This window comes from Bubalus bubalis, chromosome 5, assembly GCF_019923935.1.
Source record: "Bubalus bubalis isolate 160015118507 breed Murrah chromosome 5, NDDB_SH_1, whole genome shotgun sequence".
Lineage (NCBI taxonomy): Eukaryota > Metazoa > Chordata > Mammalia > Artiodactyla > Bovidae > Bubalus > Bubalus bubalis.
In genome coordinates, this window is record NC_059161.1 from 124,113,031 (window position 1) to 124,138,245 (window position 25,215).

The 25,215-nt window shown below is 58.9% G+C and overlaps 1 protein-coding gene across 4 annotated transcripts; it reads left to right on the forward strand.

The window, feature by feature from the left end:
* The first annotated feature begins 8,209 nt into the window (after positions 1 to 8,209).
* On the forward strand, positions 8,210 to 23,626 carry CCDC88B (coiled-coil domain containing 88B). 4 transcript variants are annotated; one of them, XM_006050892.4, is made up of 27 exons: positions 8,230 to 8,671; positions 9,002 to 9,147; positions 9,303 to 9,414; positions 9,499 to 9,568; positions 9,654 to 9,712; positions 9,812 to 9,895; positions 9,974 to 10,117; positions 10,315 to 10,460; positions 10,583 to 10,664; positions 10,819 to 10,977; positions 11,505 to 11,651; positions 11,940 to 12,048; positions 12,455 to 12,591; positions 12,907 to 14,028; positions 17,361 to 17,488; positions 17,566 to 17,683; positions 18,219 to 18,314; positions 18,413 to 18,553; positions 18,878 to 19,134; positions 19,462 to 19,605; positions 19,819 to 20,005; positions 20,160 to 20,305; positions 20,533 to 20,631; positions 20,824 to 20,990; positions 21,564 to 21,770; positions 21,906 to 21,974; positions 23,136 to 23,626. In XM_006050892.4, exons 1-27 carry the CDS (start codon positions 8,612 to 8,614, stop codon positions 23,189 to 23,191), a joined length of 4,392 nt encoding a protein of 1,463 aa, XP_006050954.4. In that variant the 5' UTR covers positions 8,230 to 8,611; the 3' UTR covers positions 23,192 to 23,626. The 4 variants fall into 4 exon arrangements, with proteins under 4 accessions (XP_025142392.3, XP_025142391.3, XP_044799594.2 ...); XM_044943659.2 differs by lacking the exon at positions 21,906 to 21,974 and having other exon boundaries at positions 8,226 to 8,671; XM_025286606.3 differs by lacking the exons at positions 20,824 to 20,990; positions 21,906 to 21,974; positions 23,136 to 23,626 and having other exon boundaries at positions 8,223 to 8,671; positions 21,564 to 21,763.
* The last annotated feature ends 1,589 nt before the right edge of the window (positions 23,627 to 25,215 follow it).

Here is a 25,215-nt window from a genome sequence, read left to right on the forward strand (position 1 = left end):
GGTAGGTGGCAGGCACCCACGTCAAGTGCCAATGTGTAGCTGCCGCAGCTGCCTTTTAAGAAATTCTTCTGGGGCTCCTCTGGTGGCTCACTGGTAAAGAATCTGCCTGCCAGTGCAGGAGACGTGGGTTCGATCCCCGATCCAGGAAGAGCCCACATGCCATGGAGCAACTAAGCCACGACGGTTGAGCCCATGTGCTACAACTACTGAAGCCCACGTGTGTAAAGTCTGTGCTCTGAAGTAAGAGAAGCCCATGCACCATGCCCCGCAGCTAGAGGAGGGCCCGTACAGCGATGAAGACCCTGCATGGCCAAAAGTAAATAAATTTAAAAAAGAAAAGTTTTTCTGGAAGCTGCCATGTATTATTTATGCTGAAATCTCATTGGCCAGAGCTTAGTCACATGGGAAACATTGATTTCATTCCACACTGTCTTGTGTCTAACTAAAAAGGCCATGATTCTATTATTAAGAGAGAAAGGATTTGGAGTGGACAACAAATAGTGTGGGCCACATGGGGGGATTGCCTCTGAGCAGAGACTTTAGGGGCTTCATGGCCTCCCAACGGACAGAGTCACTTTCTGGCTGCTTCCATCACCTTGGCAAGGGCACGTACTAAGCTGTCCTAGGGACTGAACTCAAGCCCCTCTGCAGTAGAAGCTTGGAATCTTAACCATTGGACCAGCAGAGAAGTCGACAGATGAAGCTTTTTTTGACATATAATTCACACATCATAAAATTCACCCTTTAAAAATGAACAAGTCAGTGGTTTTCAATCTGTTCACCAAGTTGTTCAGCCATCACTGCTACTGAGAGGGGTTTTTAATCTCAGTGACTTCACCCAAGATGAAGCTGATGCTTATCTCGCTGAGCATCACAGTGCATGTGTGTCTCTGTGTACTTATGAAAGCAGGTCTGGACTTTCAGGGGTTCCACTTGCCCCGGTGAACCCTCAGCATCACCCCAGTACCGTGCATCCAGCCACTGTTAGTTGAGAGTCATCTCCGCACCGGGCATCGTGTGAATATGCTGGGCATGAGCCCTGCGAGCACCACTACCAGACATGACTCCCAGCACAGGTCTCTTGGTCTGGGCAGCACCAGGGCAGCTCTGGTTCCCACCTCCGTGCGCTTACAGTCTTGGAGAGGGCACCAGTAAGCACTCCAGGTGAGTGCTTACTATCAGTGTGGTGAAGCTTCTAGGGAGCAGCACCAGTCGGGTCGTTTGGGGTGTCACAGAAGGACCCTGCCCATTACCTGTCCTTCCCATGGGGGAGAGGAAGGGAGAGAAGGACTTCTAGCTGCAGCCAAGAAATGATTAGGCGGACTTCCTTGGTGGTACTGTGGATAAGAATCCACCTGCTAATGCAGGAGACATGGGTTCAATCCCCGGTGTGAAATATCCCACGTGCCACAAACCAGCTAAAGCACATGTACCACAACTACTGAGCCGAAGCTCTAGGGCCCAAGAGCTGCCCAAGAAGCCCACCTGCCTAGAGCCCGTATTCCACCACAAGAGAAGCCACCGCAGTGAGAAGCCTGTGCACCATAACGAAGACTAGACCCTGCTCATCGCAACTAAAAAAAGCCAGAGTGCTGCATAGAAGACCCAGCGCAACCCAAAATAAAATAAAAAATGGAATTTTTCTTTTAAAGAAATGGTTAGGCGATAGCCAGGTGAGCAGAGGTGGAACGGGCTTTCCAGGTGGCGGGAACAGCCTGTGTAAAGGTTAAAGGTGAGGCAGGTGAGAGAGTCCCGGACTGAGCAGCCCAGGCGAGGGGATTCTGTCCACAAGCACGGCTGGGTTCTCTTGGTGGACATCTGCGCGTCTCTGGGATTTGGTTAGGAGCAACGTCAGACACGTTCCTGATTTTGTTTCCTCCTGGGCTCCTTCCTGGGGGCATGTTCCCAGATGCCGAGAGTGCTTGGGTCAAAGGGCGCTGAGAGTTTTACTGGTGTCTGGAAACCCTGAGGCCGTTTTAAGAGCCAGTTACTTGTCTTGTGGGGACGTGTTCTTGTGTTCCTCTCCCCACAGTGCACCAACCCGTTTTACCTTCTGGATTTATTTTTTCCTTGCTTAATGAATATTTAATGGTACCTTGGTGCTGTCTTTGATGCGTGTGTCTTTAATTATGAGGCAACCTCGGGGCTTGGTGCTGGGCCTCTCTGCGCTCACTAACCGGGCTCTGGGCTCCAGCCTTGCCTTCCCACCAGGCAGCAACAAGGCAATGGGGATGGCAGTGTGGTGGTGGTGGTGGGGGAGAAGCAGCGGCTCCCAGAGGGAGGCCTTGTGTTTACCCTCAGTCACCCTGCCGACGCTCACACCCCTCTGAGCCTCACTTTCCACGTCTCTGAAACAGGAGTTCATTTGTTCAAAACCACTTCCTGGCTGCGTGGCCTGAAGCAAGTGACTTAGCTTCTCGGTGTTCGGTTTCTTCATAAAAAGGGGATGGTAATAATAGGATCATATTTTATGGCTGTAGAGGGGCTTGAACACATCATATGTGTTCACACTGATGAACACATATGAAGGACAGAGCTGGCGTGGGCAAGTTGTCAGCATACGCTATCACTGCCCTGGACAACCCCACGGCGTCCCTGGCCTTGGGAACTTCTGTTCTAGTGGGGAGCAGATGGAGCAAACAAGGACAGATGCAGTGCAGGAAGACTACGAGGGGAGGACTTCCTGGCGGTCCAGTGGTTAAGACTCCACCTGCTAATGCAGGGGACACGGGTTCAGTCCTTGGTCTGGGAAGATTCCACAGGCTATGGGGCAACTAAGCCCGTGCATCACAAATACTGAAGCCTGTGTGTCTAGAGCCTGTGCTCTGCGATGAGAGACGCCACTGCAAAGAGAAGGCTCGCAGAAAGACTGGAGTCTCCTTTAGAAAGGGAAGATCTTTTCTGAGAAAGAGGTCATTAGGGACGTCAGTAGGGTGAGAAGGAGCTGGACAGGGGAGGCAGAGGGTGTGCACATGTGTTGGGCGGACAGGGTTGTTCCAGGCTGAAAAGTGAGAGTGAAAGTCGCTCAGTCACGTCCAACTCTTTGCGACCCCAGGGACTATACAGTCCATGGAATTCTCCAGGCCAGAATACTGGAGTGGGTAGCCTTTCCCTTCTCCGGGGGATCTTCCCAACTCAGGGATCAATCTGGGTTGGGAACCAGCTGAGTCATAAGGGAAGCCCAAGGATACTGGAGTGGGTAGCCTATCCCTTCTCCAGCGGATCTTCCCAACCCAGGAATCGAACCAGTGTCTCCTGCATGGCAGGCAGATTCTTTAGGGGAACAGCAAACTCAAAGGTGCTGAGGGTGAGAGAGAGACTGAGGAAGCTGGAGCAGGTGTGCGGCTAAGGAGGTGGGTGGCTAAGGAGGTGGGTGGGGGAGCGGGTGTCGAGCTGGGGCTGTTCTGCAGGGCCTCAGAGGTCATGGTGAAACTCTGGAAATGGACTCAAAGTCCAGTGGAAGGGTCATGAGCCGGTCGGTGTTTCCCAGCAGCTCCTTGGGCACGGGTGGCATCTACCAGGGGGTTTGGTGTGGGAGCCAGGCGTGGTGAGAGGCTTGGGGCAAGGCAGGGCTCCCAGGAGTTGGGGGGTACCCTGGGGAGAGCAGGGAAAGCTGTCTGAGGGTCAGGTAGTGGGGGCTGGGCTGCATCAGGCCCTCTTCAGTGCTGGGGCCACACTCCGAGTCCCTGGGCACCTGGTCCATGCTTGGCAGGTGGCCCTGGACCTCACCTCCCTGGCTCTGGCTTCCCACTGCCTCCTCCCACCTGGGCAGCTCGTTTGGGCCACAGCCCTGAGCATTTCTGCTCTTGTCCAGCTCTGGCTATTTCTACCCCTAAATGGGGAGTGGGAAAACCACCCCTTCCCAGATACTTGGGTGGGAAGGAGGGCATCCCTCAGACCCCACACCAGAGGGCTAGGTGCCCAGAAGTTCCTGGAGGCTGTTTTAGGATTTTAGTTCTTGAGCCTGGGGCCCTTACCATCTGGCTAGGGAGCTGGGCCCCAGCCAAGCCGCTGGGGTGCCAGGCAGGGCATTGGGCCTGCCACAGGCAGGGAGAAAAAGCTGCTCTCTGACTCAGCCCTGGTCGGTCCTGGGCTCTGGCTGAACCTGGTTGCCAGCTGCCCTGGCCTCGCTGGCCTCTACTTCCCAGAGCTCCAGAACGCTCCTGCCTCTGGCCTTTGGGGTCGGACCAGGGATACCCAGAGAATTCAAAGCCAGAGGGGAGTGGGGGGTCCTCCCCTGTGCAGCTGGGGAAGCTGAGTCCCGAGGGAGGAGGTTGCAGGCAGTAGATGATGTTGTCCATTTGTGCATCTGTCTGTCTCTGCTTCTTGCCTGTCTCTTGGGTCCACATGTTGGCAGCAGTGAGCACCAACCCCCTTAAAAACCTCCAGAAAAAGATATTTGAGAAGAGCAGTCATTATGGCCCCAAAGATGCAAATGTTTAAAATCTTTGTCAATAAGAGACAGTTGACTAGAAAAATGATACAGATGAACTTATTTGCAAAGCAGAAATAGAGACCAAGGGGGAAAGTAGGGGATGGGAGGAATTGGGAGATTGGATTGACATATATGCACTACTATGTATAAAACAGATAACTAATGAGAATCTACTGTACAGCTCAGGGAACTCGACTCAACGCTCTGTGGTGACCGAAACGGGAAGGAAATCCGAAAAGAGGGGATCTACGTATGCGTATGGTTGGCTCACTTCGCTGTACAGCAGAAACTAACAACACTGTGAAGCTACTATGCTCCAGTGAAAATTAGTTTAAAAAGAGAGAGTTGAAATGATGACGGGATAACATCATGGAATACTATGTAGCCATTCAAAAGACCGAGGCCAACAGTTCTGAACAGAAGAGAAGCAGATTAGGAAATACATTTCAAAGCATGGAGGTGCTCACTCACGTGTGGTCGCAACCACAGCTGATAGACTTGGGCAGCTGCCTCTCCGAAAGAGCACAGAAAATGCTAATGGAGCCTTGGGGACTGGGGTTAGGCGTGATGAGGGGGAGAATGACTTAATTTTTTTTCTCCATATACTAATGTATTCTTGAGAGATATATATGTACACACATATATAGATATACACACAAATACACACACATGCATTACACACATATACACACATATATACATATACATGTATACACACATATACATATAGACATATACGCATATATACCACACATATACTCACAGACACGTATACAGAATATATACATATACATGTATATAACACATTCACATATACACACATACATACATATAAACTCATATATACCCCATATATACACACATGCATATATATACACACATATATACATATACACATCTATATCTATATAGTGGGGGTTTCCCTGGTGGCTCAGATGGTAAAGAATCCTCCTGCAATATCGTATATATATATACATGGCTGCACCAGGCCTTAGTTGCACATGCAAGGATCTTCAGTCTTCATTGCCGCATGAAGGATCTTTATTTGCTGCATGTGAACTGTTAGTTGTGACATGTGGGATTCTAGTTCCCTGACCAGGGATTGAATGCCAGGTCCCCTGCATTGGGAGCATGGAGTCTTAGCCACTGGGCCACCAGGGAAATCCTTCTTTACATTTTGATCATGCACCTGAACACTGTTTTAAAAAACATTAAAAAAAATATTATTTGCCTGCATCAATTCTTAGTTGTGGCGCATGGGCTTAGTTGCTCCAGGGCATGTGGGATCCTAGTTCTCCAAAAAAGGATTGAACCCATGTCCCCTGCATTGCAAGGCTGATCCTTAACCACTGGACCACCAGGGAAGTCCCTGAACAATTTTTTAAAGTAAGAATCTAGCCTAAGGATGAGGATAGCCAGCTTCTGATGAGCATCCCTCAGTGGTTAATTAAGCCTTGAAATCCCAGAATCTTGTTGTCTGCTGATGAACTTTCTTCCTCCCCTGTGAACCTCCCTCTGGCTGACTCAGCTGAACCAAGTCATAGAGCCAGACTGAGAGACTGACGTGCAGCCGGGCATGTCCGGGGTGATGAATGTGAGAGCAATCAGCGAGAGCAATGGGGTGACACGGCCCAGGCCTCCAAGGAGGCTGGAAGAAGGGTGTGACTCAGAGTGTTGAGCAAGGCAGGGGCCCTTGGCTGCGGGCGCCCCGTTACTACGGTACCACGCTTGGCTAACCCAGAGCAGGTGCCTCGGAGAGATTCCTGGGCTGGAATCCCTGAGGGATGCATATAGGTGTAAGATTCACAAAAGGGTCAAATCTGGACGGATACTTGATATTATTAACACTAAAGATAATAATCACACCAGGGACCGTTTAATGAACACTTAGGCCGGGCACCAGCTCATGGAATCCTCGTTAACAGCCCTCTGAGAGGATTATCTGCATTTCCAGATGCCTCTAGGGAGGCTTAAACAACTAGATGTTCTCTTAAGTTTCCCATTGCCCAGTCAGGCTACAGCCTGAGAGCTGTGTGACTTTGGGCATGTTATTAACCTCTCTGAGTTTCGCTTTCCTCCTCTGTGAATTGGAGATAATCCACAATCCTTGTTTCATAGCCTAGTCCTACGCAAATAAGTCAGTAATTGTAAAATACTTGTAATCAGGACTGGCTCGTGATAAGCCCGTGTTTTCACTATGACCCCGCAAATCCAGAATGTCAACAATTGTAAAAGCTAAAGAACAGAGGAATGCTGCCAGTTAACTGTGTCCCAAGGCTCTTTTATCATTAGACTCTTTATTTTATACCTCCCGAAGGAGCTCTTTTTGCCTTAGACATAGATTCTCATCATACATAATTTGAATGCACACATAAAAAGGAAAATAGAAGCAAAGTAGTTTATGGTGTTCAGGAAACTCCTTCACATTTGGAATCTGAGGCGGGATGTCTGGTGTTTCCCTGTCACCCCCTCCTGTGAAGTATCCAGAATCGAGAGAGCACTGTCCCCCACCATCCCCCCCTCCCAATTCATAAGAGAAAGTGTGAAAGTGTTAGTCTCAGTCCTGTCTGACTCTCTGAGACCCCATGGACTGTAGCCCACCAGGCTCCTCTGTCCACAGGATTCTCCAGGCAAGAATACTTGAGTGGGTTGCCATTCCCTTCCCCAGGGGATCTTCCTGACCCAGGGACTGAACCCCCGTCTTCTGCATCGCAGGCAGAAACTCACAAGTAGCCATTGGAGTCCTAAGCCAGCCATGCAGGACAGCAGAGCAAGCTGACTCTGGATTCCTGCTTTGGGAGTGTTGCTGACAAGTCTGGTTCCCCTCCACTGGGAGCCCGCACCATTTGGAGCCTGGGGTTAAGAGTGCTCCGCTCTTGTCTCCAGGGTTTTCTTCCAGGCTGCTGACGCCCTTTCTGCAGGGTTGGATGCTTTCGGAGTGTAGGCATGTGCAGGCAATGACAACAATGTCAGGACTGCCGCCAGCTAGCCAGCGACTCTACCATGTAACCCGACTTTAGAGATCGAAATGTGAGAAATAAAGTGTCTGGAAATCAATGAAACATGAATAATTTCTGGACTTCACACTTCCAGCTGCCACAGAACCCTTGCACATTCTGCTTGGGCCTCTGGGAATGCCCTTCCTTCATCCCCACGTTACCTGCTTAACCCAGTCATCCCTGATCTCAGCTGCCCTGTCACTGCCCTCCTCCCCCACCATGCGTCTCCTGATCATCCCACTGAAGTCAAATCCCTTACCTGTCAGTGTATGTAGCACAGCTGCAACGTTACCTTTTGGGTGTGTGTGCAACTTTCTGCATAGCTGTCTCCCCAGCATGCTGTGCATCCCCCGGGGGCGGGGACAAAGTGACTTTTTACTACATCTTGGTACCCAGCAGTGTCCCACGCGGTGCTCCCTAGTGAGCAGTGGGGGAACTGGGGTATCCTCCTGGTTTATCCCCAAGACATGCCGCTGGTCTCTGCATTGAACTGCGTCCCTCAGAGGCTGGATTCTAACCCACTTCTTTTACAGATGGGAAATCAAGGCTTGTGAGGTCACTAGCACATAGAGTAGACGTCCTATCTCAGTCCAGTATATAAAGAGGCTGGGGGAGGGTGGGGTCTGAGGAGAGGTACTCACTTCTGGTGGGGATTCAGAGGAGGCTTGATGTGGGAGGCAGCCCCTCCCAAGAGTCACAGGTTGGGAGGGTGGTTTGGGTAAGTTTGAGAAAGGAAAGCCAGGCAAGTTGGAAGATGCACTGTGGGTGCCTAGAGTCACCATATAAGGCCTGGAACCCTTTATGGGGCCCTGGAAGATGCAGGGCTGAGGTCACTCTCTTCGGTTTCAAGTTGGGCAACCAAGGCCCACATAAGGGGAGGACTCACCCGCCATTGTCCATGGAGCCAGGAGAGTGGTGGGCCTTGCTCCTGGGTGGCCCTGACTCCACCTTCCCCAGCTGACCTCTGGGCCGGCCCTGCCCGAGATGCTGGGAGGATGTGGAGTGGTGAAAGCGGGGCTGAGGCAGGACTCCGGGGGTGCATAGGCCCGCCAGCACCCGGAAGGAGGAAGCGGCACAGGGTGTCTGTGGCTGGGCCTGGGATCCCCCACTCGGGGACTTCCTCTTCCTCTCAGGGCAGGTGTAGCTGCCGCAGTGGGACCAACACCCTGACCCCGTCATGGATGGGGGCAAGGGGCCCAGGATCAGAGACTTCCTGAGTGGCAGCCTGGCCACCTGGGTGAGGGGGCAGTGGGAGGGGGGTCTGGGGAGAGGAAACGAGCAGCAGGGAGGGGCTGGTGTGGGGGTGGGGGGAGAGAGGGCAGAGTGGGGCGTGGCGGGGGAAGGGACTGAGGGGAGGGGTGGGCTCAAGTGGGGACAGAGAAGTTCAGGCAGCTGTGGGCAGAAAAAGGAGTTCGGACCCAGGGCCACTGGCATTCAGAGAACTGGTGAGGAGGGGACTATGTGGGCGCAGGGCGGCAGGTCAGAGGGGCTCAGGATTCACTCTGATGGTGGGGGTCTCCACCCCCTGCACCCGGGCAGGCCAGATGACTCCTTTGTGTTCCCACAGGCACTGGGACTAGCCGGGCTGGTGGGGGAGGCGGAGGAGCCGGAGGCCGAGGAGGAGGAGGAGGAAAGAGAGGGGCCTCTGTGTCCGGAGAAGAGGTTCTTGCGTCTCAGCGATGGGGCCCTGCTCCTTCGGGTGCTGGGCATCATGTAAGGGGCATCAGAGGATGACCTGGGGTGGGTGGGGCGTGAGGGGAGGGGGCCAGGCGGCCTGGGGGGAGGAGCCTGAGGGGTGCCTGGCAGAGCCTGCTTCAGAGGAGGCGGGTCCTCAATCTTCGCTTCCACAATTGCCCCTGTGCCCACAGTGCTCCCAGTTCCCGAGGGGCCCCTAGAATGATCAGGGGCCGTGACGGCCCCGCGGCCTGGAGGCTGTGGAACCTCAACCACCTGTGGGGCCGACTGAGGGACTTCTACCAGGTGAGGGGTCGGCAGGGGGAGGCTGAGCCCGGGAGACCCCCCGGGGGGAGGCCCATTTCTTATCACCAGCCCCCTCCACCCCAGGAGGAGCTGCAGCTGCTGATCCTGTCGCCGCCCCCAGACCTCCAGATGCTGGGCTTTGACCCCTTCTCAGGTGCTCTCTCCCACCTCCCCTCCACCCCTTCCTGCTTCTACCCGCTGTCCCTCCCCGTTAACCCCTTGTGGCTTGTGCCCTGCAGAGGAGGCGGTGGAGGAGCTGGAAGGCATCCTTAGGCTACTGCTGGGGGCGTCAGTGCAGGTGAGCGGGGCAGGGCAGGGCAGGGTCCAGCTCTGGCTGCAGAGGTGGTGGGATGACTCTGGCACCAGTCTCACCGCCCCCCTCCTCGCCCCCCTGCAGTGCGAGCACCGGGAACTGTTCATCCGCCACATCCAGGGCCTCAGCCTGGAGGTCCAGAGCGAGCTGGCTGCTGCCATCCAGGAGGTACCATGACTTGGGCTGCCCTCCGGGACACCTGCCCCCTTCTTCTTCTTTGGCTGAACTGCTCTCCCTGGACTCCAGGTGACCCAGCCTGGGGCAGGCTTGGTGCTGGCGCTGACAGGGCCAGAGCCTGGGGAGCTGGCGCCTCCGGAGCTGGAGATGCTGTCCCGAAGCCTGATGGGGACCCTGCTGAAGCTGGCACGGGAGCGCGACCTGGGGGCCCAGGTAGGGGGCGGCAGGCTAAGGAACAGGAGGACCATAGGATCCAGACATGTGGGGAAGGGAGCACTGGGGTCCAGGTGTGGGGCTGGGGCTGTGGGTCTTGGGTCCGCAGGGCTGCAACAGCCAGATTCAGCTTGGGTAATTGGGGGCAGATGTGGGGGTCCTGGGAGGGGCTGCTCCTGACCCTTGACCTCCCACAGCGGCTGGCCGAACTGCTGCTGGACCGGGAGCCTGCCCCCTTGTTGCCTGAGGCTCCTGCCAAGATTCCCTCGGAGGGGGCCTCGCACCACTTGGCCCTGCAGTTGGCCAATGCCAAGGCCCAGCTGCGGCGCCTCCGGCAGGAGCTGTGAGTGCTGGGAGGGACCTGGGGGGCAGGCTGCAGGATGGGGTCCCGGTTGGGATCAGGGCTGGAGGAAAAGGGCTGGAAGGGGCAGGTCCCCAGACCCCTTCTGCGTGCCTTCCCTCCAGCGAGGAGAAAGCCGAGCTGCTGCTGGATTCCCAAGCGGAGGTGCAGGGTTTGGAGGCCGAAATCCGAAGGCTCCGCCAGGAGGTGCGCTCAGATGTCCCCAGGCATGGTCGGGGCATTCCTTAACCCTTTCCCCGCACCTTCCCCGTCCTCCTGCCTCCTCCAACCCGGTTCCTTCCTGTCCCAATCCCTCTGGCTGGCGGGTGGCCGGTCCTAGCTCCGCACCCGTCTGGCTCAGGCCCAGGCGCTGACGGGACAGGCCAAGCGGGCGGAGCTGTACCGCGAGGAGGCAGAGGCGCTGCGGGAACGGGCGGGCCGCCTGCCCCGCCTGCAGGAGGAACTACGACGCTGCCGAGAGCGCCTCCAGGCGGCCGAGGCCTGCAAGGGCCGGCTAGAGGTGAAGCGGGAGGCGGGGCTGCGGGGCTGGGCATAGGGTGGGCGTGGCCTCTGAGGGACAGGGTGGGCCAAGAGAGGAGAGTTTGGCGGAGTCAGACCTTGGTGGAGGCCCCAGGTATTGCTAGCAGAACGGGGTGAGGGGGTGTCTGCGAATAGGCCCTTTGGAGGATGGGGCAGGTGGAGGGGAGCGGTAGGCAAGGTGGAAGTGTTAAGCAAGGCTAGGTCCTGGAGAGGAGGGTGGGAGCGGTAGGGGAAGCAGCGTCTAAAGCACCAGCAATGGGGCTAAGTGGGGGCCTAGAAGGATGCCATCTTGGAAGGCCATTTTTGAGAAGGGGCAGGGCCTACACAGGAGAAGGGCGGGGCCCGGTGCTGGGGAGGTGGTCCCTGGAGAGAACTTGGAGGGGAGGGGCAGATGGAGGGGAGAGGCGGGGCCTGGAGAGCCACTGGGGTGCAGGGTCAGATGGGGAGGGGAGCCTGGAGTGCGGGGCGAGGGGGGCATCCCGCCACCGGCTCTCTGCTCCCCACCAGGAGGAGCGGGCGCTCTCGGGGGCTCTGGAGGCCTCCAAGGCGCTGCTGGAGGAGCAGCTGGAGGCCGCTCAGGAGCGCTGTGCTCGGCTGCACGAGACCCAGCGTGAGAACCTGCTGCTGCGGACCCGGCTGGGCGAGGCCCACGCGGTGAGACCCCCCCGGCCACTCAGTGGTCCGTGACCTCAGAGGTCCCTAGGGTTCTTTGGTGATCACTGACTCCTACTCCCTGTTTCCTCTGTTTATGCGTGCGTGTGCACTCAGTCGTGTCCGACTCTTTAGGACCCCACAGACTCTAGCCTGCCAGGCTCCTCTGTCCATGGGGTTCTCCAGGCAAGAATACTGCAGTGGGTTGCCATTTCCTTCCAGCGACCCTCTAGCCCCCACAGGGCCTGGCCACAGAGGGGAGGGCTTGCCTGATCCTGCTCTCCCCTCCAGGAGCTGGACTCCCTGCGGCATCAGGTGGACCAGCTTGCAGAAGAGAATGTGGAGCTGGAACTGGAGCTTCAGCGGAGCCTGGAGCCACCCCCGGGCTCCCCTGGGGAGGGTGAGCGGGGCCCCAGTGGCAGGTCTGTGGGTGGGAGCTGCCTCTTGTTTCCCTGTAGCTATTGGGGCTTCCCTGGTGGCTCAGACAGTAAAAAATGTCTGCAGTGCAAGAAACCCAGGTTCAATCCCGAGGTTGGGAAGATCCCCTGGAGAAGGAAATGGCTACCCACTCCAGTATCCTTGCGTGGAGCATCCCGTGGACAGAGGAGCCTGGTGGGGGACAGACCAAGGGTTCGCAGAGTCAGACACAACTGAGCAACTAACACTTTCCCTCTTTTTTTTTTCATAGTGGGGTTGGCTTCTGGTTTCATTCCCTTCCCCCAGGTCTGGTGTCAGGGCTAGGGGTGTATGTGAGGAGTCAGAAGGGAGCAGAGTGGACTTTGCTGACCTCATCTCCCACACCCTAGAACCCCTGCCTGGAGTGGCTCCCTCGCTACATGATGAAGTGAGGGAGGCAGAGGCTGGGCGGCTGCGGACCCTGGAGCGGGAGAATCAGGAGCTTCGAGGCCTGCTTCAGGTGCTGCAGAGGCAGCCAGGTGGCCAGGTGAGTCCCCTCCAACCATCAGCAGGCCCTTCCTGGCCACCTCCTCTGGGTTTGACCATCCCTCTCATGTGCCCTCATGAAAAGACCCTGTGTCCTCATTTCAAAAGACCCTGATGCTGGGAGGGATTGGGGGCAGGAGGAGAAGGGGATGACAGAGGATGAGATGGTTGGAAGGCATCAGCGACTCAATGGACGTGAGTTTGAGTAAACTCGGGGAGTTGGTGATGGACAGGGAGCCCCCCGCGTGCTGCAGTCCATGGGGTCGCGAAGAGTCAGACACGACTGAGTGACTGAATTAAACTCATATGCCCTCAGCACCCCCTACTGGAGGAGCAGAATGAAGACTCGGTGATTCGAGAGCCTGACTCAGCTCCCCAGACTTGCCTGGTCTCAGACCCCGGCCCCCAGGCCTTGGCTGCTCAGGCAGCGGACGAAGGCTCCCAGGCCTCGGACCCCGCTCCCCTGCCGTTTGAGTCAGCCCTTGAGGCATCGGCATCTGATCTGGACCCGCAGATGGTGGAGAGCCCTCTCCAGACGGATGTCGTGGTCCCTGCAGACTCCATGCCCCAGGAGTCAGACCCCGATGCAGAGGCACAGGAGTTCCCGAAGAAGGCTGGCCTGGGAGCCCCTCTCCGGACCCCTGCCTCTGTGATCCCTCCTCAGGGTCCCGAGGTTAACATTCAGGCCCAGCTGTCTCTGGGAGGAGAGACTGGGGAGTCGGTGCCAGAGGCCCTGAGGGTGAGACAGGAGGACCCTGAGAGCAAGCCGGGACCCTCGGAGACCAGCCTGTGTGTGCGGTTGGAGGAGCAGGGGACCCTAGACCAGAGGCCGGACCTACCCGAGGGGCAAACAGAGGCCAGAGAGCATGAACAGAGGTGCGGGGGGTTGGTCGGGGATGCAACCCAACGAAAGTCACAGAAGAAACTGGAAGGGGCTCCTGAAGTCCGGACCCGGGAGACACGGGCCCTCGAGGAGATCCTGGTCAGTGGTGCCCCCGAGCGGGAGGCCCTCCAGGAGGAAGCAGCGCGGCTGAAGCGAGAGGCTGAGGCCCTTCGAGCAGAGCTGGATGCCCAGGCCAGGAGGCTGGAGGCCCGAGGCATGGAGGCTGCCCGCCTCTCGGAGGAGCTGGCTCAGGCCCGGAGGGCAGAGGCTGAGGCCCACCGGGAGGTGGAGGCCCAGGCCCGGGAGCTAGCCCGGTTGCGGGAGGCAGTGGAGTCTTCTGCCCGGGAGCTGGAGGCTGCGTCGCGGGAGCGGGAGGCGCTGGCGGAGGCGCTGGCAGCAGCCGGTCGCGAGCGGAGGCAGTGGGAGCGAGAGGCGCCCAGGCTGCGGGCCCGGGCCGAGGAGGCTGAGGAGCGGCTGCACGTGCTGGAGGCTGAGGGCCGCCGGCACCTGGAGGAGGCTGAGACGCAGCGCCGGGAAAGGCAGGCCCTCCAGGAGGTACGGTGGGAGTCATGGCCAGGAGACAGGGTTCCAGGCCAGTTGCTGGGGTTTGGGGGTTATTAATTTCGTCAGCAGCCACCGAGTACCCAGCACTGAGCTGGGGCTGGAGAGGGAAGGGCAAAGTCCACTCCCACCTCCCAAATGCGCACCTGGCCTGGGATGGGGGCAGATGTCCCCTGCCTTGGATGGGTGGCTGTAGGAGGTGGTGGGTGTGGAACTAGATGGCCTGGGTGCAAATCCTGGCTCTTTGACTGTGGTGGTTTACTCAGTTGCACCCCAGTGCCTCCCTCTGTAAAATGGGGGTGCTCTTTATAGTTGCCTTACGGGGGCTTTGGAAGGCCGATGGAAATAATGGTGTGAAGAGTCTAGTATCATGGTGGGCAAAGGCTCAAGATACATTGGTTGTCATGGGTAAAGTGCTTTGCAATCCATGGGAACGGGAACTGATGCCACGGTCAGGGCAAGGAGGCTTCAGGGAGGGTTCTAAGGAAAATCGAGATCTCACTAGGTGGGGAAGGATATTTCATCCAGGGGGAACAACAAGTGCAAAGACTTGAAGGTATTAGAAATACTCAGGAGCCCGGGCAACATGGGGGTAGGTGGAGAGGTGTGTCAGGCCAGCTTTGTGGGTATTGTTACTTCATCCCCAGGCAGGGAAATTCACCCAAGGGTGTGGGCCAACCAGTGTGATGCTGGGTTTGGGGAGAGTCACCGTGGTGTACAAGGGGACCTGGGGCCGTAGGAAGGCAGTGCCCGTGGTCAAGGTGGCAGGTGAGAGAATCCCCTGGTGGTCCAGTGGACTCTGTGCATCCAGTACAGGAAGCACAGGTTCGATCCCTGGTCAGGGAACTAAGATTCTGCAAGTTGCATGGCATGGCAAAGAAAAAAGAAAAAAAAGTGGCAGGTGAGGCTGGCCGGAGCTGGGATGGGGGTTGGATAAGAGAGAAAACCTGGAAACCCCTGTATTCATTCATTCGAGCATGTTTGCGGGCATCTTCTTGGCACCAGGCCCTGTACTAGGCAGCCAGCACTTGCAGCCTCTGGGAGACACTCACAGTCTGGGGTGGAGACAGGACTGTGCGGGGAGCCATAGGGGTCTAGGAAGCACACTGGACTCAGGCTGGGGCTCATCAGGGAAGGCTTCCTGGAGGAGGAGAGAGAATGGCAATGAGCCAGGAGGAGGAGCAGGCCTGTTTGCAGGGGTGGAGTGTGAAGCAGGGAGTGGAGCGAGGTGACATGAAGACTTCCTTAAGCAGGTTTCCTATTGGGCAAGGCTTCATCTTCCTTCCCAGCAAAGGAAGGAGTTGCAGCTGTTTTCACGAGGGTGACAAGGAGTCAGTGGAGGGTATAATGTGAGCAGAGTGGTCAGATCTGCAGGTCTGGAGGCCCCTCGGGGGAAGCAGAAGAGACCATGAGGCAAGGGGATGGGCGTTCGGGCCAGTGCAGCCCAGGGCTGGGGCGAGGGTAAGCTGCAGCACGCATGTGTGTTCAGTCATGTCTGACTCTTTGTAACCCCATGGACTGTAGCTTGCCAGGCTCTTCTGTCCATGGAAGCTTCCAGGCAAGAATCCTGGAGTGGGTTGCCATTTCCTACTCCAGGGGATCTTCCCAACTCAGGGATTACACCTGCATCTCTTGCATCTCCTCCATTGGCAGGCAGATTCTTTACCATTGGTACCACTTGGGAAGTATCAAATCTTCTGGAAGCTGAGCAGTTTCCTTGTTACACAGAGCAGGACACTGAGGTTCAGAGAGGAGAAGTTATTTGCTCCGAGACACCTCCTGATGTTGAGGAGTCAGGAACCTGCTGTTGGCTTGGTCTGGGGCGTGTGAGAATAGAGAGTGTGGGTGAGAGGGTAAGGCCAAGAGCTTCTCTCTTGGGTCCACTCTGTAGGAGCTGAGAGATGCTGGCAGGTAGATCTGGGTTATAGCTCAGCTGCCCTACTCAGCTGTGTGGCTTGGGGCCAGTTACTCCTCTCTGAGTCTCCGTTTCCTTACCTGTAAAACCAGAATAAAAATGATACCTATGTCACAAGATCCTGTAAGATAATGAACGTAGAGTGCTTGGGGCAGTGCCTGGCACTCAGTATGGGCTTAATCAGTGGAGAGGGAATGCCAGCCGGTGGGTAGGGAAGAGCCGGTAGGGCTGGCCGGCCAAAAGAGCTGGCTCTGAGGACCAAGAGGGTGGAAGACTTTAAGGACAAAGGGGAATTTTGTGAGATTTCCTGGTGGAGCAGTTCCTGGTGATAACTAGGCGTGGTGCAGGAGGAGGTGGCTGGCCAGGGGAGGGAGGTGAGGGAACCAGGGGCCAAGGGGGTTGTCCAAGTGGGCCTCCCCGCTGCAGGGGTCGGTGGGGGCAGAGGCACAGTGGGTGGGGCCCTGGGGGCTGTGGCCGGGGACTGGAGGGGGCAGGGCAGGGGTCCCGCCTGAGACGCAGGTCTTCGTGGGCACCCTTGTTCTGCCTGCTCTCCGTCCTGGGGCTCTTGTGGCTGGGCTCTGTGGGCATCAGAGCCTCGTGGGACTTTTAGTTTTTCAGCGAGAGGCAGTGGCCAAGGGTGTCTGGAAGTGCAGTGACCCTGGGGGCTGGCCCGGGTGGAGTTGCTAAGCCAGGAAGACCAGAGCAAAGATGGGTAGGCTCCATTTCCAAGGGCAGGACTTGGTGGGCGGTTGTCACGGTTGGCCCTTCCCCATGGTTTCATCCTGCCGGAGCCCCTCCACCCCCACCCTGTACCTCAGAATGGTTTGACCTACCTCTCTGGGGGCGGGGGCCACAGGCCAGAGCGGGTCTCCTACCCACTTCCTCAATGGTATGGCCCAACCGCCACAGGCCTGGCCAGCAGCAAGCATCCTGGCCCTCCCCTTCCCAGCTCCCACTGTGGTTAGGCCTGGCCTTCACCAGGTTCCTGCCCTCTGTGGCCATCCCCCCGTGGCTGAGAGTACTCTCCAGACCCGCCGCCTCTGAGCCCCTCTTCCCCTCACCTGCCCCGTGTGGCCTCAGCACGCAGGGAGCATCCAGCTGTCATTGGGCACATGAGGAACCATGGATTCAAAGAGGTGAAGACATGTGCCCAGCGAGTGTCTCTGAGCCCTGGCCCAGGGGCTTCCCTCACTCCCTGGCAGGCTTATAATCCCTGGCTCTCTCATACGCACTCTGCAAGGTCATCAGGCTTTGCTCCCATTTTACAGATGGGGGGGTAGAGGCCCAGAGATTTAAAGATATTTGCTCGGGGTGACAGATCAAGGACAGAAGGCCAGGTCTCCTGATGCTCAGGCCTGGTGAGGGTGGTGGTCTACCCTTCTGGCCCTGAGCCTGCTCTGCCTGCCCTCAGGAGCTGGAGAAGGCCGTGGTGCGGGGCCGGGAGCTGGGGGCCCGGCTGGAGCGTCTGCAGAATGAGCTGGAACGGGCAGCCCTGGAACGCCAGGAATTTCTGCGGGAACAGGAGTTCCAGCACCAGAGGTGGGGCACTGCCCAAGGGGCAGAGAGGGGCAGGTAAAGACTTGGGGAGGGCTGGGTGCTAAGACTTCTCCTGGCAGGTACCAGGGCCTGGAGCAGCGGCTGGAAGCTGAGCTGCAGGCGGCGGCCACCAGCAAGGAGGAGGCGCTGATGGAGCTCAGAAAGAGGGCCCTGCAGTTGGAGGATGAGCTGTTCAAGGTGAGGCCACCACCCGGGTTCCTGGGGCCTGAGCCCACCCCTGTCTCCATCCTTGGGTAGGTACTTCAGGGCCCCCCTCATCTCTCCCCTCGGTTCTTGGCCAGTCGCTTGCCTTGCGTGCCCTTTCAGGGTCTGTAGGAAGAAGCGCTGTGCTGGGAGCCAGGCTGCCCGGGCCTTGTTGCCTCCATTCTTCAACCCGACTGAGCCTGGTGGCTTGACTCTGAGGCACCTGCTGTGTCTCTCCTGCGGGGGCCCCACCACTTCCTGAGCTTAGCACCAATGGTCATAAGTTAGGAATCATTTCTGACTCCCTTGTTGCACACCGGCTCAGCGCAGGTGTGATGTGGGCCCCATACCAGGCTGCCACTGCCCTCAGGGGGCTCGCTGTCCACCTGGGACGGAGACAAGAACATAGCCTGTGGGCCCCCAGCAGACCACCTGGCTGGCACCTGTGGGATTGCCAGGGGAGATTTGTTGGGCTGCCCCCAGACCCCTGCGATGCCCTTGTGTGACCTCCCCGGGCCTCTCCTTGCAGCTGCACCAGGGTGCTGCGGGGCTGGGGCCCCAAGAGCAAATGGAGCTCAAGGGCACAGAGGCCCAGAGCATGCGGCTCATCGAGGTGGAGCGCAGTGTGAGTGTCGGGCTGTGGTGGGCGCGGGGCTGGGGGAGCAGGGAGCAGTGCCCCGGAGATCCGGCCCCCTGCAAATCACCCCCCCCACCCCCCAACAGAATGCCACGCTGGCGGCCGAGAAGGCGGCTCTGCAGGGCCAGCTGCAGCACCTGGAGGGGCAGCTGGGGAGCCTGCAGGGGCGCGCCCAGGACCTGCTGTTGCAGAGTCAGCGGGCCCAGGAGAACAGCAGCCGGCTGCAGGTGGGCCCGGCTCCCCATCCTGTCCTGCCCACGGCCCTCCCCCCTGCCCCCCACTCCTGCCCGCCTCCAGCCCCCCGTCAGTGCCCTTTTCACCCCGCCTCCAGCCCTCCCCTCCACGGCCGGCCATCCGTCCCTCTGGCTTTCCCTGCCCCGACCCCAGCCCCGTCTGTCCCATCCTGGCCTTGTGCCACTGGCCCTTGGCACCCCCCGACGGCTCTCTCTCCTTTCCTCCGCCCTCTGCCTTCTGCCCCGTCCCTTACCCCCCTTTCCTGCCTGGGATGCTCCCCGCAGCAGCCCCCCAACCCTCTCTCCCTTCTGGCCTAGGCCGAGAAGTCTGTGCTGGAGACCCAGGGCCAGGAGCTGCACCGCAAGCTGGGGCTGCTGGAGGAGGAGGTGCAGGCGGCGCGGCGCTCCCAGGAGGAGACCCGCGGGCAGCAGCAGGCCCTGCTGCGGGACCACGAGGCCCTGGCGCAGCTGCAGCGGCGGCAGGAGGCTGAGCTGGAGGGGCTGCTGGCCCGGCACCGCGACCTCAAGGCCAACATGCGGGCGCTGGAGCTGGCCCATCGGGAGCTGCAGGGCCGGTGAGCAGCCCTCTCCAAGCTCACAGCTCCTCTCCCGGGCGCCCCCTGTCCGCCCAGAGCAGGCTCCCTGTTCCCTGGGAACCACCAGCAGGCCCCTCTCCCTGGCTGTGCCCTCCTGTGTGGCAGGGCTCTCTGCACTTCCAGGGTGGGCTCACCCTGGGGCTTCATTGGTGGTCCAGAGTGGTGGGCACCTAGCACAGCATCCTGCCCTGTGGCTTTGCCCCCCGGGGCCTATGCTTAGGAGACGGAGGATTTCCAGATGGTCCAGCTGCCTGCTTGCCCTGGCCCCCGGTCCTTGCAGCCCCCTGAGACCCTGGTTCATCGCAGGCATGAACAGCTACAGGCCCAGAAGGCCAACGTGGAGGCGCAGGAGGTGGCTCTGCTGGCAGAGCGTGAACGCCTGGTGCAGGATGGGCATCGGCAGCGGGGCCTGGAGGAGGAGCTCCGGAGGCTGCAGAGTGAGCATGACAGGTACCAGCCCGGGCACAGCCCCTCCCCTCCTGGGCCAGTTCTCAGTGTTCCCATCTGCGAAGTGGGTTGATGGTGAGTTAGTCCCTTTCCCCATGGGGTTCTGCTTTGCCTCCTTTCCTCGTTGTGGTTCTTCTGCCATCATGAAGGGCCCAGTTGAGGTGGGTGGGGCGTGGGGGCATTCCTCTTGGAGAGCAGGTCTCCTTGCCTCTGCAGGGCTCAGATGCTGCTGGCGGAGGTGTCCCGGGAGCGCGGGGAGTTACAGGGGGAACGCGGGGAGCTGCGGGGCAGGCTGGCGAGGCTGGAGCTGGAGCGGGCACAGCTGGAGGCCCAGAGCCAGCGACTACGGGAGTCCAACCAGCAGCTGGACTTGAGTGCCTGCCGGCTGACCACGCAGTGTGAGGTGCGGTGAGGGGTGGGTGGCTGGGGAGGGAGGGCGGCTGGAGGGGAGGGTGGGGTTGGAAAGAGTCAGGGTCTGGTGGAAGGCAGCTGCCCTGAGCCCGGTTAAGCGTCCCCCACAGCCCCTGCTTGTTTGTCCTGCTATCTGCCTATGACAGCTGTTGACAGAGCTCCGGAGCGCCCAGGAAGAGGAGAACCGGCAGCTGCTGGCCGAGGTGCAGGCGCTGAGCCGGGAGAACCGGGAGCTGCTGGAGCGCAGCCTAGAGAGCCGGGACCACCTGCATCGCGAGCAGCGCGAGTACCTGTGAGGGGCTGCTGGGGCTGGCGTGGCTGCCCCTTGGGACTTTTATGGGGAGATTCCCTGGGAAGGCCTGGGGAAAAGAGGAGGCTGACCCTCCCGGGGGCTCGGGCAGCACGGTGTATCAACCTATCCTGGGGCATGTTGCTGTTTAACCAGCAGGGGTGTACCAGGGTGTACCCTGCGTTCATGCCCAGGCCTCAAGTCCACCTCCTCCTTCCCCATCCTCCCAGGGACCAGCTCAACGCTCTGCGCCGGGAGAAGCAGAAGCTGGTGGAGAAAATCATGGACCAGTATCGCGTGCTGGAGCCTGGGCCCCTGCCCCGGACCAAGTGAGCGGGCCCCTCCACCCCGGCGGGCTGGAGGTCTTCCCTACCTTGCCCCTGCCCTGCCCTCTGAGCCCTGGCCTAGCCCGGGTCCAGGCCTGAGTGAGGGTTGGCCTGGCCTCTGCAACCCCCGACATGGCCCTCTTGTCCTCCTTCCTCCCTGGCCTGACCCCGCCTCTTGTGCCCTCTTGCCCCCAGGAAGGGCAGCTGGCTGGCAGACAAGGTGAAGAGGCTGATGCGGCCCCGGCGGGAGGGGGGCCCCCACGGGGGGCCGCGCCTGGGGGCCGATGGGGCTGGCAGCACGGAGAGCCTGGGGGGCCCCTCAGAGACGGAGCTCCCTGAGGGCAGGGAGGCGGATGGGACAGGTGGGTCTGGGGGCCCCCCCTGCCCCCAGGGGCTCGCCAGTGCCCTGGTCTTCCTGTGTGGCTTGTGCACGTGTCCCCCACTGGCCTTTCCTGCTGCAGCTTCCCTCCCCCCCGCTCCGCCCCATCAGATGGTTCCGGTGACTCTCTGCCCTGGGTCCCTGCTGCGTCCCTCTCTGCTGGCACCTCCCTCCCGCCCGCACTGCCACCCACTCGGTCCTACCCATCCAGAGGTGCCTAGGACCTCGGAGCAGCGGGGACTTTAGTCAGAGGTCACTTATCCCAGACAGCAGACGAGCAAGCCGAGGCCCAGGGAGGGGAAGCGCCTTGCCCAGGGTCACACAGTGAGTGAGTGTTGAGTTAGTGTCAGGGCCGGCACAGGGTCCTGCCTCCGGTTGCCACCTCCATTCATTCAACCTTGCCCGCCCCCACTCCCAGCCCCCATCTCTGCAGCCTCCTGTCCCCTGTGGCGCCCAGCCCATGCAGCTTCCTCCTGCCAGTCCTGCCCCCCGGCCCCACTCGCCCCAGCCCTCCCGGCACTGCTCGGACACCTCCCCCCGCCTGTGCCTCTTGCAGGGTCCCCCTCACCGGCACCCATGCGCCGGGCACAGAGCTCCCTGTGTCTGCGGGATGAGACACTGGCGGGTGGGCAGCGGCGAAAACTCAGCTCAAGATTCCCCGTGGGGCGAAGCTCTGAGTCATTCAGTCCTGGGGACACCCCCCGGCAGCGGTTCCGACAGCGGCGCCCAGGGCCCCTGGGGGCACCCAGCTCCCATGGCAAAGGTGAGGGAGAAGGGTCCCTGGGGGCCCACTGGCTCCTTGGGGGAGGGGGCGTCCCTCCTGGCTTCTATGTCTGCCCACCCGCCCTGCTGCCTCTGCTCTGGCCCTCATGGCCCAGTGGCCACCTTGTGCCCTCAGGACCTGGTGTGGGATGGGGCGGCTCCATCGAGACCCTGGCGGAACATGAAGCAGATGCCAACAGAGAGAGTGAGTGGGGGCCTGGGAGGAAAGTGGGTATTTGCCCTTCCTGGGCCCCTGGCAGGCCTTGTTCACCCATTCGCTCATTTGACCATGAGCCTTTCTGGAATGCCAGGTGATGTGATACTTGGGAATATAACAGAGAACGTTCTGGTATGGGGAGCTGGGAGACAGCTCATGATATGCATAAAAATAATAATTATCTACAATAGCTTGTCCAATAGAACTATGACGTGAGCTCCACGTGTAATTTAAAATGTTTAGGTAGCCTCATCAGAGGATCTTTGCGACCCCCGTGGACTGTAGTCTGCCAGCCTCCTCCATCCATGGGATTTTCCAGGCAAGGATACTGGTGTAGGTTGCCATTTCCTTTTCCAGGGGATCTTCCTGGCCCAGGATCAGGGCCCAGGGCCCTGGGTCTCCCGCATTGCAGGCAGACTCTTTACCACCTGAGCCACCAGGGAAACCCCCATCAGAGGAAGTAATGAGACATGTAAAATTAATTAATATTAGCATATTAATATATTATATAAACATATGGTATATATTTAATATACTATATATTGTATATATTTAATGCATTTAATAAATTATACATCAATACACCAATATACTCTATAAGTACATATTAATATCGATATATTAATATATTTCAATATCACCACATATATTAATATTAGAATATTAATATATTTTAACTCAGTATGCCTAAACTATTACCATTTTAGACATGTAGTCAGTGTAAAAAATCCTTAATGAGATATTTCATTTTTTTCACACTAAGTCTGAAATCCAGTGGTAGTTTACACCCAAGCACATTGCAGTTCAGACTGGCCATATCTCAGGTGCCCAGTCCTGTCCTGGGGAGCTCAGCCCTACAGTATTAGAAGGTGACAGTGTCCTTGGAAAAAAAAAGAGAGCAGGGTGGGTGAGATCAGGAGCCCTGGGTGGGCAGGTGGCGAGGTCAGGTACGGTGCTCAGGGCAGGCCTCCGAGAGGAGGTGAAGCTGAAGCAAAGGCTTGGAGGTGAGGGTGTGTCCTGTCCATGTATCGGGAATGGTGTTCCTGGCAGAGGAAAGAGCTGAAGCGAAGGCCTGGTATGTTCGAGGCCTGGCCAGGCGGCTGGGAACCCCTTGGAGAGGGTAAGCCTGAGCTGAGCTTTTCTCTCCAGGCCTCGAGGTGCAGGAACCGGAGAAGCGAACTCTCGCCCCTTCTCTCAGCCAGTGACACCGCGTGGATGGAGAGCTTGGGAGCGGAGTGTTCTCAGCACTGGAGTCTCAGTGGGGACCCCAGGCAGCCCAAGAATGTGGGGAGGCAGGGCACTCATGGCGAGTCCTTGGACAAGGAGGCCTGGGCCCCCGGATCCTCCACGGTCTGCACTGGGGGCCCGAGCTGGAGCTGGGACGAGTTTGTGGACAGGGGGGACGGCTGGCCCCCACAAACAGCTCCCTGCTGGGGCTTGGCCCTGCAGCCCTCCCTGAGGAGGCGGTCCCCGGGGAAACTCCCAGCTGAGGGAGGCAGGCGGGAGTGGGCAAGAGAGCCCCCAGCCCGGCCCAGGAGGGGAGCCAAGGACCATTCCCTGGGGACGGTGACCTGGGTCCATTTCTGAACCTTGGCTCAGATATGAGGCACAGGAGAATAAAGCTGGGGTGCAACCACTGACTCTGCTCTGTCTACCGGCCACAGCCAGGAGCCACTCGCTGCCAGGGACACGGGGCCTGGAGTTCTCTGCTGACAGGGGCCTGGTGGCTATTGGCTTCCTTGCCCTGCATGGGGCAGCAAAGGGCTTTCCTCAGGGGAGGGGCCGGTTGGGCTGGCGGGGAGGCTCTGAGCGGCCAGCAGTGGGTGGGGGTCTGGGCCTGGGCTCCTGAGTGGGGGCAGTGAAATACCCAGAGGGCCCGCCCCGACCCTGTCCCTGCACCCCCTTCTCTCCTTTTACTGCTTCCTGCCTCCTCATCCTCTCATCTCCACCCCTTTGGGGCTGAGCCCCTCCCCAGAGAGTTTACAGCCTGGGGTGGGGGAGGCGCTATTGTGGAGCTGGGAGGGATGCCGGGGGTCTCTGACCAGGGCCTCTCGGATGACTGACGCCAGGGAGGGGAGCAATTAGGCTGGGTGACAAGACGACAGGACGTGAGTCAGGGCACCTGGGGCCGCCCAGAGGAGGGTGGGGCTGCCCGGCTGAGGTGAGGCAGCCTGAATCCGGGGGTGGCAAGAGCTGGGAGGGGTGGCCAGGCCTGCCTCCCCAGGGTGACCTATGTAGCCTGACTCACTGGCTTTCCACAACCCTCCCCTTGGGGGTCACCCGCTGCTCTGCCCTCCTCTCAGACTGAGTTTCTGAGGTCGGTGGCATGGGAGTGGACAGCCCCTGGCTCCAGGGGGGCTGAGCGTCTGGAAACCCCCTTCCCGTAGGGCCTCCGGGTGGGGGCTCTGATGGTCGCCCCACCGTTGGTGGCCCCTGTCAGCTGTCAGGGAGGGAGATGAGGCTCTGGAGGACCGGGTGGCCAGGGGTGCTGAGTCTGATGGGGGGGAGGGCACCCCTATGTGGCTTCGACACCCCTTTTTGGGATCCACTCTGTACCAGGCTTGGGGACGACAGGGGACAGAACCACACCCTAACCACTGGACCACCAGGGAGTTCCCTGAGGTGCTTTTAAAGGTCTGCTCACTCTAGAGAGATTCAGTCAGAAAACGGGCTGCCCATGCCTGCTGGAGGCCGGGCTGGGCTCCCTCTCAGTGCCTCCTGTAGGCACCCTCATGGGTAGGGGGAGCCCAGAGACAAGGCCCGGCCCTCAGGGTGCCTGCCCCCAACCAGGCCTCCCCTGCAAAGGCAAGTCTGCAAGGAAGAGGGCTTCGCTGCGGCAGGGGATACAGACAGGAAGCTGGGCTGGGCCACGTGGCTTCTGGGACCCTCTTAGCCTGCCCAGCACCAAGAGCAAAGAGACACACTGAGTGAGGTGTGCAGGGCTGGGGCTATGGAGGCAAGAGCTGGATGAGGTGGCCTGTGGCCTCACGCTGCTCATCTGTTAAGGGGACTGACAGGTCCCTTCCCCTATCTGCTGCAGTCAAGAAGTGATCAAGAAGAACCAGGCAAAAGGGTTGTGATCTGTATGAAGTTCCTCACTTTCACTGGTGGCTAAGAATTGGACAGAGCTGCCTGGCTGCCCTTAGGGCAGGCACCCTGGCGAGGAAGGCAGCTCTGTAGCACCAGAGTGGGACTCCCACCCCCTTGGGGCACAGCCTGCGGTGGACTT

Coding starts and splice junctions, on each gene's coding strand:
- CCDC88B (XM_006050892.4), top strand. CDS start 8,612: ATGGATGGGGGCAAGGGGCCCAGGATCAGAGACTTCCTGAGTGGCAGC. Junction 17,489..17,565: donor CAGGAGTTCCAGCACCAGAG/GTGGGGCACTGC, acceptor TTCTCCTGGCAG/GTACCAGGGCCTGGAGCAGC. Junction 20,306..20,532: donor CGCGAGCAGCGCGAGTACCT/GTGAGGGGCTGC, acceptor CCATCCTCCCAG/GGACCAGCTCAACGCTCTGC.